At 45.1% G+C, this 15,080-nt stretch overlaps 1 protein-coding gene across 2 annotated transcripts in view; it reads right to left on the bottom strand.

Annotated features, from left to right (window-relative positions):
* CHUK (component of inhibitor of nuclear factor kappa B kinase complex) overlaps nucleotides 1-15,080 on the bottom strand; it is a 32,831-nt gene that overhangs the window by 17,715 nt on the left and 36 nt on the right. The window contains exons 1-10 of one of the 2 annotated variants that reach the window (XM_064513528.1): nucleotides 14,910-15,043; nucleotides 14,733-14,827; nucleotides 12,614-12,728; nucleotides 11,232-11,301; nucleotides 6,881-6,969; nucleotides 6,084-6,173; nucleotides 5,363-5,487; nucleotides 3,995-4,102; nucleotides 1,337-1,472; nucleotides 84-278 (exon numbers count right to left, since the gene is read on the bottom strand). In XM_064513528.1, coding sequence (XP_064369598.1) covers nucleotides 84-278; nucleotides 1,337-1,472; nucleotides 3,995-4,102; nucleotides 5,363-5,487; nucleotides 6,084-6,173; nucleotides 6,881-6,969; nucleotides 11,232-11,301; nucleotides 12,614-12,728; nucleotides 14,733-14,827; nucleotides 14,910-15,032 — 1,146 coding nt within the window. In that variant the 5' untranslated portion in view covers nucleotides 15,033-15,043. Of the gene's footprint in view, nucleotides 1-83; nucleotides 279-1,336; nucleotides 1,473-3,994; nucleotides 4,103-5,362; nucleotides 5,488-6,083; nucleotides 6,174-6,880; nucleotides 6,970-11,231; nucleotides 11,302-12,613; nucleotides 12,729-14,732; nucleotides 14,828-14,909; nucleotides 15,044-15,080 lie in introns of those variants that run through there. The other variant, XM_064513529.1, reaches the window with a different exon arrangement.

Raw genomic sequence — 15,080 nt, 5'->3', positions numbered from 1 at the left:
AAAATTTATCTTCCCTTAGATTTTAAATTCCCTCAGAATGTAAAGGACATTCTGCTAACAGAGAAAACCATAATCATTCTTACTACGCCATCAATAACACATTGGGAAGCAGGTTTCCGAGGGTCCAGGCAAATTCCTGTCTCCAACAGCAGTTCCTGATTTCCAGTACTTATTCCAGTTTCAAACTCAATGCGAATCTGAAGTGAATGAAGGCTTTCCTCAGGATGCAAGAGAAACGAAACAATCTTTGCAGAGGTCATGTTTAGGATGTGTACTATCTGTAAAAAGAACAGGACAAACTGATTACAAGTCACTGGCTACCAAAGAGAAAGGACGCCAAGGCCTCAATGACACATTCTTTTGGAGGGAGTATGTAGTGATAAATATAAATTAGACTGATAGCATCATTTGAGTTTTAATGACATCAATAATCAAGTGCAGGAATAAAGTTCCACGTAATAAAACTCCAGGCCTGGGTCTATAACTTTTAACTTACTCTCAAAGAAACTAAAACTAAACCCACAAATAGCTTTCATGAGCTATGTTGCTGTTAAATTACACAAAAGAATGGTGACAAGCCAGCGCAAAGGCCATTCTCATTGCCTGTAGTCTCTAACACTGGCCAGTATTACTCCCAAGGAGGGGAGTCCTTTAATCCCTCCATTAAAAAGCGATTACGTACCACTGCTTGCCCTCTCACTGCTCTCATGGCTTCCTCTACTTCTAATGCGTCTGTGCAGAGATTGTAGGACCCACCACACAATACACAGATGTTGACCAGTCCAATTTATTGTCCTAACATTTTCTGTTCTGTAATTCCTCTGGAATCTTTCCAGATCAGACCAAATTATCCTATGGCTTCTACACATGCTTTCCTGAGCTGGTCCCATTCCAGCAAAGCTCCAGTATTTACTCAAAGGGAAAGGGCCAAGTGAATGAAATCTCTGCTCCAGTAGAGCGACGTGGTGACCTGGTATATGAACCTGGCGGTCACAGCATCAGTAATGGAGGTCAAGAAAACTGTTATTAGTAAATATTACACCATCATTTGAACTTGGTGAGTCCTTACTGAGATGTGACACACAGTAACACACAGTCGTTCTTCTGCTTCAAGAGTAAAGCTATAGAGCTAATATAGCTGATGATATTTTGCCTTCCAATACATACTGGGTATGCAGTATGTATACTCACCCATTCACTGGTATCAAGAGAAACAGTCCTCATGATACTGGAGTTGGACGATGGCAGGATTATAGCTTTGCTCCACTGAACACACTTCCTTTCCTCAGAGATGCTTTCAGTCAGCCTTTAAACCAAGTAACAACCCTACACTTACCTTCAAATTCAGGATGTGATCCATTATCAGGAAACACTTTGGACGACTGGTTTCGGACTCTATACCTCCACCCCTCTGTTGTGGATCCCAATTAAGCATCAGTTGCAACCAGTTTTCCATCGATTCTACAATTAAACTAAACCAGAGGAGCCATAAGAAAGAGAAGACAGATATCGTACAATGGTAAGTCCACTTAAGAAACTAGATCCTCACAAAAGCAATGAAGTTGCCATACTTTGTGGGTTAGAGATCACACATATGCAAAATAGGCTGAGCATGTGTGAAAAGCTGTGATTTTTGCTGAAGCTGCATATCCCAGCAGCAGGAAAAGTATGGACGTGGAGGAAAGCACATACGCAGTGAACATCCTCACTCCAACAACAAAGTCTTCGTTGACCTCAGTGGGAACACATGACCATCCAACATATTTACTGTAGCGGACAGATGAGTGAACTTTTGCCTTAAACATTTCTTGGTACATAAGGTGCAAGCAAACCATAACCCCGAACAAGCCATCTGTCCCTGGTGGAAACAGGACTAAGCTGCTGCAAACCCCGAAATGGTCTCCCTGCGACCATTCAGGACACACCAAGCCTGCGCTGAACCAGACCATGATCGGGCAGAGACTTTGGGACCTAGACTGTAAATTATTGCCGTTTTTAGCACAACTTCTATAAAACTTGCTTAGCATGAGCAGCTAAATTTGCTGAAGCCTTAGGCCGCACTTCCCAGTTCAGTGAGAAAGGGCCCCAGAGCTGGTGCAGGCGGGAATGATAAGGGAGTTACCAGCAATTTGCATTCCTGTGCACTGCTGAAACAGTGCTAATTGCTGGAGTTACCACCTCTTTGTCAGGACCTTGAGAGATAATGGCTGGACCCAAGAATGGAGACACACCTGTCAGCAGAAACGGCAACAGTAAACGGCCTACCTAGGGACAGTGATGAGACCCAATAAGGAGCAGGAGACCCCAGACCCAAATATTACTATTGGTCTGAACTACCACATGAGGGGTGGGAAACTTAATTTGAAAAAACTATAATTGCCCAGGGATTTCTTTGTTTGAGGCCCCTCGCCCCTCGTCGGAGGCACCTAGCTTGAGCTGTAATTTGAACGGAGTCAGCAGAACATCATCGGCCTCGGAGTGGTGGTAGCTAGCTTCCTCTCTCCTTTTCCAACTTTCTCTATCTTTTCCCCTTGCTCTTGTTCCCCTCTTCCCTTCGCCTCCCCCCCACCACCACCTTTTCTCCCCACTTCGTGAAAAATAAAGTTAAAAGGTTGTACAATATTTGATCGGTTTTAGCGTCTTAATCTCGTCCTTGGGATCGTAACGAAACCCCCCCGATATTGGATCGGGACATTTACCTTTCACCATACTTCTCTCTTTTCATAACCACTATTCACTGAGTCAAAAATATCTTAATAAAACAGCAGATTGACTAATTTCAAATTAGATTAAGAGGGGACATTGTTTTTTCAAAAACAACTGTGATACTGCTTTGAAAACTATTTGCTTTTCAGTGTATTTGCAGAATAACCTTCCCTGTGCTGCAGAGCTGCTTGGAAGGCTCTTCTCCATGTTTATCCACACAAGAAGCATGTGGTTTATCGTTCAGAGCCTCCTGAAATACTATGCAGAAAGCTCAAACCACTAGATGGTCACTTACTTCATTCTCAACTCCAGTATTTTTCCTAGAAACCTGCCAGTGCCAATGGGTCGTGCTGCACTCGCTGGGCATATCTAAAGACGCAAGTGTTAAAGGTGGCAAATAACCAATGTCTGACTTCTCATTTGGTATAGACCAAGTGATCCAGGTTAGAGGTACCCCTGCAGGTCTCTAGTCCAGTCCTGGTTCACAGCGGGGCCAACACTGCAGCTACAGCAGGTTGCTCAGGGCCGTGCCCAGGTGAGTCTGGGAAATCCCCGAGGATGGAGATCCCCCGCTGCTTGGTGCCCTGTCCCAGAGATAAACCACTAGCACAGGGAAATCTTTTTCTTATGTGCAAACTGGGATTTTCCTTGTTGCAACGTGTGCTGTGGCCTCTTGTCCTTTCACTATGCTCCTATGTCTGACTTCGTTGTCTCTGCAATACTCCACTAGATAGAGGAGAACACAGTTAAATCCCCCTTTGCCTTCTCCTTTCAAGACTGAACAAGCCCAGCTCCCTGGGCCTATCCTCATACGCTCTATGGCATCAGGCTCCGACCATCTTTGTGGCCTCTGCTGGACTTGCTGCAGTTTGCAACCCAAATACTAAAAAATACAGCTTTCATGGAGCGCCTAATTCAAGCATCTGCCACCAAAGTTACATTAGAAGCGTCTAAAACTTGGCTTACTATATTCAATGCCACCAAATATCAGGTAGATGTTACTCAGTGTCCTTGTTATAATGGGTGGAAAGCAGTGATTGAATTCACACTGCAAGGTGGAACAGCTATCATCCCACAAACTATAAGGTGAACTGCTGTCACCCCATGGACACTGCTGCTCTAGTTGGAGAGCCCACAGTATCAAAGAGAGACATTTGGCTATGGCCTATTCCTTAATAATGAACAGTAGCTTGCTTGGAGCCTGAGACAGTCTTTATAAGAGAGAAGAACCCCTCAGTTTAGAAGACAGGTCAGAAATTAACACACGCAACCACAAAGACACACTTACCTACAGAGGCTGTGAGGCTGCGGCAAATGAGTACTAAATCGAACCTCCCCATTCATCTCTTCGGAAGCAAAGATGTGCTTTGGATCCTTCTTCTTGATTTTTTCATGCCTAAAAAATAAAACTGTCTATGGATACCTTGACAATTCTACTTTTGTAGAGGGCCAGTTGAAGCTGGCATTAGCAAAAAGTGCCACATTCCAGCAGCTTCAGAAAACAAACTCTTTTTTTTTCCATGATAAAAAAGCCATTTTTGAACAGTCCACTTGGAACAACTATCTCCAAGTGGGAGAGGGGAAACGTTCTGGAAACGCTTTCACCTTTGCCTGAAAGCAGATCCAGACAGTGGCAAACAAAAGGATCAAAATGCAACCAGCAAACTCTGCTTCAGTTTCCTCACCCTAGCTCACTTCAACACTGGCTGGGACCTTGCCTAGAGTTCAGTTGCTACCAGAGCAGCAGGATTTTCCAGTACAGGTCCCACATAAGCACAATCTGTGCTGCAATCACCAGTCACTTGTAAGCCAGCTGAACGTTTCATACACCTGTGGGTTGCCAGCCTGATCTCTTCCCCAGTCACCCCAAAATGAACTGAAGCTACATGCATGTGGCCTGTGCTGTCTCCTTCCTTTTCAATGGATACAGATGCTTGGAAGAGTTGTTTCTATCTCATTTATTCATTATTTTTCTACTACTTACATTAGGAAATCAAGTTTTCCATATGCTGGAAAAAATGAGATAAATGTTGAACTACTGAAATGATAGAATCTCAAGAGTTAGCCGCTAAGAAGGTAAAGTATTGCTACATATTGGTTAAAATTATTTTTTGTTAAAATATACTAACTTTTTAAACTAATACTCTCATAAAAACGTAATAATTTCCTTAGCTACCTACAGTTATTATTTCAAACCTCACAAAGAAGCCATTTTTATATTTGTTCTGTTGCAGAATGACCCCTTCTGTGTGTTACTTATTGTTAATAATGAGTAACCTCATCGCCTAGGTGAACAAAAGACGGTATGTCTCCTTCCCATACATTACATTTTTCTGACATTGATGCTTCAACACATTACCATTTAACAGATTGGTTTATAATTCTATTTTTTGGCTCAAATTTCTCTCCTGAAGGAATCACTATGACCAAGTACTATCACATGGTGTAATAAGTGCATAATACAAAATGTTTAAATAGCCAGTCAAAGCATTAATGATACCACAGAAGTGTCAAGGGCCTCTGCAGAACCTACAGGCCAACAGACCCAACACTTGATAATACGTTTAATCATTCTGGTTCACACTGTCACCTCACTACACACAGTATCCGTCAGTTCTACTGCTTGGCATCATCTCTCGCGGAATAAACATCTTACCAGGTAAAAGGCTGTAGATTGTGTAAGAAGGGTCTAAATCCTGCAATGCATTCAAACACCATTGTTCCAAAGCTCCAGTAATCAACAGTAACAGAGTAGGATTTATTCTCAAAGAGTTCTGGAGCCTAAAAAGTACCATAAAAAGATATTTTGAACATGGTATTTCAGATAATCTAAACTCTCTCACTTTTGGAGAGACAATGCTGTGTCTATGTGTGGGCCCCTAGCTCTGCAGGGATGTGGACGCCCTCGCAAGACCCCAGGCAGCATATCAAACTGGTCAGGGCCTGAAGCACCTGACCCACAAGGAGATGGGAGGGAGCTGGACTTGTCAGTCTGGTCACGAGGAAGCCGGGGGGTTGTGAGCAGCCTCTGGCTGCAGGGCAGACAGGGACAAAGGGGACGGACAGGGACAAACCCTTCTTGGAAGCAACAAGCAATATAACAGGGGCAACAGCCACAGATTGCAGCCCAGGGCGTTCAGGTTGGACACGAGGAAACACTTCTTCCCCTGGAGGGGGAGCAGCCCTGGGACAGGTCACCAGGGAGGCAGGAGAGCTCCATCCTGGGGCTTTCAGGGCTTGACTGGGGGCTGGTGACTCCTGCTGTGAGCGGCAGGCTGGACAAAGGACCGCTGAAGGTTCCTTCTGAAACACACTTCTGTGATTCTATAAAATGTGACAATACCAAATCAACTATACACATGCAAAAAAAATCTTACCAAATATTGTAATGTTCCAACAAATGATGTGCATAAACTTCCTTGATCCAAATCCTTGGCATATCCCAGGTCTATTATTTTGTGGACAATCTGTAAACAGTTCAAGCAGTTCATCAGAAGAGCAAATTCAGAACAAACAAAAAAAGCTGTGCAGTGACATCCAGAATATACACCCAAAAAAAGGGAAAGCCAAAATGGAAAAAGTCTGTGGCGAAGCTTTGAAATGTGCCATGGTGTTGATGTTTGCTGTTCTACCATGTAAGCTGGCCTTGTTCACCTGTCTCTACATAGACTTGACTTGATTTAAAGTAACTTGCCAGCTACAGTCCATTATGGCCCAAAAGTGAATGGATTCTGCTTGGTTGAATGCAGCATCAAGCTTTTTATCTTGGAATTTAAAGCTATTTGTTTAAATAGAGTAACAATAACGGTCTTTTCTTTTTTTAGAAATCCATGACTACACGGACAAGCTCAGTTTTACATGCAACCCTCATAGAGCCACAAACACAGAGATATCATACTCTACAATTTGATATCATTCCTATTCTGTGGCAGGCAGGGCTCCTGAATGGAAACAAAAGTTAGCTGTTTTTAATGGTAAGATTTTAAGAATAAGCAAAGTAGGATTTGTTGTTTCAAGAAGACATGAATTTTTAATAAATTCATGGTTGTATTCTCAGCCTAATTCAATGCCATAAACCACTCACTCTCTTCTACTTCTCTCAGGCAAGAGAAAACTACTGGCAACTTCCAGAAATGACAGCTGGAACACCAGTGACAGAGGCCATTTGACTTACCTTCCCACCTTCATCCTGAAGAACAATATTTTCAGGCTTTAAATCTCTGTGTATAATTCTGTTTTCATGCAAATACTGGATACCAGAACCTGAAAGGCAAGTATTTGATTTAAGAGAAAAAAGAGCACTGGTTAAAAATAAATCCAATAAAAGTCTAATATCCCTGATTTCAGGGTTGAATTCAGCAAAAAATCTTCCCTTAAAAACAGCATTAAATATATTAAGAACTTAAAAGAGTAGAACTGTCATATTTAAGCATGTGGCTACAGGACTAAACTAGCTCTGTTCCTCTGCTCTGCAGAGGTTGGGGTTGCTTAGAAATTCAGACCTTGCAGCATAACCACAGGCCAAATGTCTTGCCTTGAAGGCAAGAGAAAAGGGAGCTGAACTCTTCTCAAACTTTACAGTTACAAAATGAACCACAACACGCAGACAAGCAGAACAGACCTCCAAAATGTGCAGACAGCCTGATATAGCTCTGCATGTCCTGTGTTCTTAGATCTCAGTAAATTAATGCAAGATAGCAGGAAGATCTATTTATATTTGTAAGTGCGTTATGAAAGATGTATTTGAAAGAAATCACTGAAATCAATTAAGGAAATGAAACAAGTTTTACTTTGACCTAAAACTACTGCCAAATAGTGGCTTACAAAGCTGCTAGTAAACTTCCAGAGTTGTCAAAGCAATGCAGGAGGAACCACGTTACCAGGGAAGGGAACATCCAGCTGTGATGAGACAGCAGTGTGGTTGGAGTTCAAAACCAATTAAATAAGGCTGCCCCATATTACAAGCCTCCTTCTTGGGCAGCATCTGGTTAATGCTAAATGGAGCAACTGCCCAAAGTGCCATTGGCAACACCCAGATCAGTATTAGCAGCACTGAACCTGGGCTCTGAGCCCAGGGTTCCCCTCTAATGGCAAGAGACTGGTGTGCTCAGAGTAGCATCACTTTTGTCACTCTGAATGTTAAAGGCACAATACCACGATTGTGTTAAGCAGTCTGTGTGGTTCTCATTCCCCCTTTCTGAGCTGCAATTTGCACGGCAGAACATCTGTGGGACTGGCTTGTCCTGGAAGTGATCCAGCTGAAAACTACTCAGGAAAGAAGATTAAGTTTTATCCAGGCTGGTTTCCAGATCCAACTCCTGATATGGTTATGGGAGTGCTGGAGTAAGGGAGGGAATGTGAGTATGCACCCAAGAAAATGGAAGGGGAAGCACTTTGCCTTGCCCACGCTCAAATTGCCTTGATGCGACTGTGGAGCTACTAACAAAAAAGAAACTCAAGAGAAATTCTGCCTCAAGGTGGTAGTGGCGGGGGGAATTTGGCCAGTCCATCCAAATTATGGTGCTGACTGCCACATAAAAGGTTATCAAGGGAGTGTCTGTCAAAGGACAAGGCCATCAACAAAACAGCAAAAAAGACTTCCTTAAAATGGAGACTTTCTTCATGAAGTCATGATTTTTGAGTCTTGGAGATGTGCAAGCGGAAAGAAAAGAAAAGGTTCCATGTAAGGGCCAAGTATTGTAAATCTCATTACTTTTCCTACCTACATCATGGGGAATCTTAAATTTTCCTACGCAAAAAAATACTCAGTCTGCACAACACGTTAATCCAGAAGCCTAATGCTAACTAACCATGACTGTAAATTCATTATGGGATTATTTTAAGAGAAATATTCAACTAATGTGCTTTTTCCGCAATTCAAACACACTGCCTGCATGTGGAAGGGGAACAGTGATAACGGAATGAAGGAGTTGCACCTGATTTGGGGAACTTAACTGCAAGTCCTCTGAGCACTGCAAGGAGAAAAGCTGCTGTGAAATAGTCTGTGAATGTGGAAAGGTCTTTTGAGTTCTCAAACCTGATGTGCACATTGAACATTTTTGAGTTGGATTATTGCTAGTGACTTTTCAAGTGGCGTCATGTGTGCCATTTAAAAACAGCTGATCAGGGCCAGCTTTAAATTGCCAAGAGTTGGAGGCTGAGGAAGCCTTGAAGAAGTTACAAACATGTATCAGGATATGCCAGCTTGTATCTAGGATTTTGGCAGGAATGAAACTCCAGATGACCTGTCACTGACCACCACGTCAAACAAGCACCCTAGGGAGGTCATGGCAGTAACACAAGGCTGGCAAATGGCCTTACAGAAAACAAACATCAAGTTCCTTTTTCTCTGGGAATTCATATCCCCCTGCCCTTTTAAGGGCCTATCACTACCCAGAAGAGACCCTGGACTAAATCATCACATCCTTTGTTCTCCAGACAAAGCACTCTCCTTCTGCTTCAGAAAAAAAAATCATTTTGAGAGAAGACAATCCTCTTCTCCTCCATCTTTTGAGACACAGAAAAGCACCCATAAAAGTCCTGTCCAAAAGCTCAGGCCAGCTTCTTCATCCAAATGCTTCATCACCCTAAAAATAGAGGTCCTTTCCTACAAGTAGAGACTGGTTAACTGTAGCAGAATTGAAAAGATGAGGAGCTCTCCTGAGCAGCTCTCCTGGAAAGCCCACTTGCTAAAGAAACCAATGGAACTCATCTGTAGGCTTCAGCCTGAATCAGATGATGTGTCCTCCCTAGGGTGTCCAAGGGAACTTTTCCTGAGAGACAGGAAGGCCAGTCTGAGGAGAATCTCTCATACCTTTTCTTTAAAGCAAGGCAGCAAGTCACTACTTGGTAAGCAATAGCACACACTGAGAGAGGCTATCCAGATGTGATGTGACTGCCACACTGGAGATATTCATCTGCTGACAGTGCTCTCAACAGCCAAGAATTTGGCATCAAGCAAGCTAAAGCTCAACAGTCCGAAAAATGCAATAACGACTTGATGCAGCACATCTAGAGACCATCAAGTCTGCATCACAGACTGACTTTGATAGATTACTACAGCCTTAGGAAAGAGTTTTTGAGCAGGTGCCCAGAAGATATCAAAGAAAACTGTTCTCTAACAGCAGTGCTGTCTCCTTAGGCTACTCCCATCCTGTACTGATTTGCTGCCTACTCTCTTTCCAGTTAGTAGGACCTGAAATCCACATGATATTGGACACCTTCTACAACGCAGATCAAGTCGATCACTGGCTAACTGTCATCTTTTCATCACTCTGCCTCCCTAAGTGCTGCCGTTGAACCTTCCCTAGGGCCATACATAGCTCATTCATGGCACCACAGCAGTGTTGGTGGGAAGGGACATCCAGAGGTCTCTCCTCCAACCTCCTGCTCACAGAAGGACAAGTCAGCAACGCCAGGTCAGGGTGACTATGGCTTTGTCTAAATGAGTCCCAAAACCCCTCACCAAGGATGGAAATCCTCCATCTCTTTGTTGACCTGTCTCAGGGCTGCACCAACCTTCCCCACGTCCAATCCAAACATCACAGGGTGCAACCTGTGGCCACTGTCCCTTGTCGTGTTGCCCACCAATATCAAGTAAAGTTTGGCCCTGATCATCAGCTTTTTACCTACCCTTCCCACAGTCACCATCTGCTCTCAGACCCTCTCAGCTTCCCCTTGACCAGACCCAAGAAGCCCAACTCCATCCCATCCCCCTGTGAGTCAGGTCTTCCAGGCCCCGGCCACCTTGGCAGCCTCTGTGGGGCCTCACCAGGATCTCCACATCCCTCTTCAGTCAACTGTGGGTACTGTACCCAGATGTGGCCTCCCCAGCGCTGAGTAAGAGAGACAATAAACTTTATCACTGTGCTAGCCAAACTTTTCCCAGCATAGCCACATGTAATAGGTCTTCCAAAAGGAGATTCTCAACGTTTAGGCGTGCCTGTTTGAGATAACCCAACTAATTAACCCTTAGCTGAAAGCAGATCATTAGTCAGAAGATTGCCGGACTGGCCACAGCATGGTTGGCTTGCACTGTTCCCTTCCCCCTCTGCTGTGCTCTTACCCATCCTGCTCTCAACTGCAATCCAGTTTATCATCTCCTCAGCCCTGTCATCCTGAACAAACAGAACTTCCCTCCTGCTAGCAAACCCTACATAAAGAAGTCACACAGCAACTTTGGCATTTCTCATGTTGGTTCTTGTTTTCAGGCTTGCAAAAGTTACATTCCTCCAGCTGACGTGCAGTTTGGCATCTCCAGGGCCATTAGCAGAAGCAGGTATTGAACCAGTAAACTGTGACCTCAACTACATAGTGTTACCAACAATCAATAAACAGCTTTTCAAATCACATTCCACAGACAGGTCAGTAGTGAAAGTTTCTTGTCTTTATGATCAGCAAGGACACAAAGTCCTTCCTCTGGAATAGAAACCTGATTTGTTTTAGCAGCCTCTTTTTCGTAGTCCAGTTGAAACAGGAAAACACATAGTTAACATAAAAAACAAGAGTGGCAACAGACTACATACCAATGTCACTAAGTAGAGAAAGAATTTGACTTTCCTTAAGTCCGCAGCAGTTTTCGGGTTTGTTCAGCAACTACAGAAAAGAAAACTATGTTACACCTGCAACGCAACAATTAATAGTCCAGAACACCATCTTCCATTCTTGCCAACACCCCACAGAAAAACAGCACAGCCCATAGTTGAATGAGGTAGCTGTCTTTGTAAATCAAAAGCATGAGAAAAAAGAAAACAACTCAGACAAAAAGAAAATTCATTGCACAGGGACGAGGGTTGAAAAGAAGATTTGGACTCAGACTAAGACCACAGAAGCATGAAAACCATCAGTGAACTGGCAAGAGACCCATGTAGGGCATATGGCTTCAGGCAACGGGGGGCCAGCTTCCAGGGAACTGCTTGTTCTGAATTTTGGCCTGATGGGATTTAAGAAACACCCCGAATATCTGAAGCAGGTCTGCTGCTTGGAAGAACAACTGCTCTCCATCAGGAAAAATGAGACTGAGTGACAAAAAGCAAAAGGAATGGATTAGTCCTAATCCCCAGGCATTCGAGAACAGATGAAAGGAAGGAAAACTAACAGGCAAACTCCTAAATTTAATGTAGGCCATACTACAGGAGAGAAAGCCATTACAAAGTCATTTACAACTCTCCAAGCTGTCTGCTATTTAACGCTGGTAAAAAAAAAAATAAAAAAAAATACGTTTAACAGAAAAGAGCTTCCTGATCGCTTAGATGAGGTGATTTCTAAGCAACCTTTAATCAGTGGAAAGCTGCTTCCTCATCCTCAAACAAACAACTGCTTACTGAATCCAGCTACAATGGAAAGGGAATATAGAATCTATCTGGCCATAAAGCCACTGCCTTGTGAACTACTGAAAGGTTCATTTACTCTCGGGTGCTCCTGCTGCTTTACAGAAAGAGTTCCCAGTTTAGAAGGAAACAGAAAAATCTTGGAAGTTTTGGTGGCCCAAGCCTAGCATAAGAGAATCAAGACCCTTCTTTGTAGCTGAAAACAATAAAACGCTGGACACGTGGATTAAAAACAGGTCAGACTCCGAACGGATACAGGCGCACAGTAGCAAATCCAGTCTTGGTGGGTGCTAACGTCTAGGCTACAGGAAATTGCATTAATGCTGATGTGGTCCTATGAACAAGACACTGCTTCAGGATAAAATAATATCTGCCCTTGGATTACTCCCTCTGTCATCTAGTTTCATAGTACAAGCCTCACTTCACATTTGAGTTGTGTTTTTTTTACTTCAGGTTTACCTCCTGTACCCTCCCCAAAAAGCACCACATAACGTACATGTTTTCACAGACAACTGCAGTTAGGAAAAGAGCATTAACTCCACCCATTTTTCTACACGTCAAGGCAAAGCAGAGCTTACCTTCCGGAGATCACCCCCTGAACAATATTCCATTGCTAGAAGAGGAACATCGTTAACAAGAAAGTTCATCTCCTCAGGAACTTCACAGGCTTTTACTACGTTGGGATGGTTCAACCTAGGCACATGGAGAGCTTGATGAAAAGTCTGACCCCTCTTTGGAAGAACAAGACAGACTGCCAAACAACCGTGCTTTATGCTTCAGGTAAAATCTCTGTTCCCCAAATGTACTGCTGTTAAGAAGCACACTCTTCAACAGGTACCTACCAGCATCAAAATGCATAAAATCCATACCTCATGAATACACAAACCAGTGATGAGCAGAAATGTGGTCTCCAAATCAAGATACAGGACTTGGATGATGGAGATCCAAGCTCAAGTTCTTGATTTCTCCACATTCTTGGCATAGTCATTTCATAAGTGTTTTTATTTCTGCGTGTGGGGACAGTTTCCCTTTGGTCCAGAAGTTTTGTAAGAGTATGTTAACTCTTGTGCAACTATACTATGGAAGTAGAACCAGACACGTAAAATAAATGTACATTGGGAAAAAATCATTTGTGCAACTACATTCAAACAACTATTTCCTGACTGTCTCAAAATATGCTATTCTCAGGAATAAAACACGTATCTAGAAGGAAGTGAAGATAAATTACTCCCATGTACCCAGTCCAAAGTCTCTGAGAGTTAGCACAAAAGAAGTTGCAGAAGTATGATTCAGTACCTATATTCAGAACATGAACATGGCTTTGCAGTGAAAATGTTGATAGAAAAAGCAATTACCCAATACTGAATTACAAACTCAGTTCTAACATGATGTCCGCGAGTGGCCTCCTCTGCTAACGATAACATAATGTGCACATAGTGCATATATAAGCAGAGCAGTGTGACAAGCGACAGCATGAGCTCAGTAAAGCTCCATGCAGCATGGGCACAGCAGAGAGTTTTGAGTTGTCTGAGAACAACTCAAAACAAAATTCTGTAAGGGTGTCCTTGCTCCTGCCAGCAGGACTGTACATTTCATGCTACGGGATCTCCCTCAAGAGGAAGCAGGTCTCAGGATGAGGGAACAGCTCCATGAGATCCCTGACACCCAGAGAAATAACTTAGTATCTCTGTCTATGAGGATGAATTTCGCCTGCTCCGATTTATAGGTATCTCAGAGACGTGCTGGAGAGGGATGGTGGGTTGCCCAGGGTGAGTAGCCTCTCATTAAAAAGAGCTGGGAGCTGTTACTCAGTAAGAATGGGAGTGTCATAGAAAATGGTTGTTCTTAGATCCCTGATTGCCAAATCACAGCCTGACGCACTGGTCAGCATGGGAGCACACAGGGGTTTGGACGTCACCAGGTCAAGACTGAGGCACTGGCTGGTATGAGGGCGTAGAGCAGCATGGATGGCACTAGGTCCTGAGCAAATAGATGGGCCAGCACACGAGTGCAGAGGGGGTGGTTATCACTAGATCCCGATCCAACGTGCTAGTTGGTACATGACAGTAGAAGGGTTCGGACGTCCCCATATCACAGCCCGACACACCAGCTGGTGTGCAAGTGCAGAGGGCTTTGAATGTCACTAGATCCCAGCCCTAAACACTAGCTGCATGTGAGCTCAGGGCATCTGGCTGTCACTAGACCGGCACCACACACTGGCTGTGCACGAACCCAAAGGGTCTGGCTGTCACTAGACCGGCACCACACACTGGCTGTGCACGAACCCAAAGGGTCTGGCTGTCACTAGACCCCCAACCCACACACTGGCCAAATGCAAGCGTGGGGCAGGGAGGGCAGCAGGTCTGCTTGTCACTAGACCTGTCCCGCGCACCGGCCACACATGAGCACGCAGGCTCTGACTCTTCTTTAAACTGCTGTTTAATAGACAAGCGGGGGGGCAGGGGGATGTCACTAGACCCCCATCCCTCACACCAGCCACAGACGGCCCCAGGTGCCTGGCTGTCACTAGACCCCAGCCCACACACGGGCCCCTGGAGCCTGCAGGGCCGCATTCCGGGGCAGGACGCCCGCTGGTGCCGGGAGCGGGCACGCTGGCAGCCCCGGGAGAGGCGGCCGGGCCCGGGCGGCGCCCCGCTCCAGCAGCAGGGCCGGGCCCAGCAGCAGGGCCGCACTCACTTCTTCATGATGTCGATCTCGTGGCACCAGCGGTCCTTGTTCTTGACGCTGAGCTCCAGCCGGCACGACTTGATGGCCACCTTGGCGCCCGAGTCCTGCGGGACACAGCGCCGTCAGAGGGCCCGGCGCGCCGCCCGCCCCGCCCCGCCGCGCCCCGCGGCCCGGCCCGCCGCGCACCTGGTGCTGGTAGAGGCAGACGTTGCCGAAGCCGCCGGTGCCCAGGCGGTCCCGCATCTCCCAGGGGCCGCAGCCGCCCGCCGGCTGCCCCCGCAGCGCCGCGCCGCCGGGCGCCCGCTCCATGCCGCTCCGCCGCACCCCCCCCCCCGGCCCCGCGCCGCAGCCACTCAG

Source organism: Dromaius novaehollandiae, chromosome 6 (genome assembly GCF_036370855.1).
Source record: "Dromaius novaehollandiae isolate bDroNov1 chromosome 6, bDroNov1.hap1, whole genome shotgun sequence".
Taxonomy (NCBI): domain Eukaryota; kingdom Metazoa; phylum Chordata; class Aves; order Casuariiformes; family Dromaiidae; genus Dromaius; species Dromaius novaehollandiae.
The sequence above is the reverse complement of the archived record's forward strand: the minus strand, read 5'-3'. Positions and strand labels throughout refer to the sequence as shown.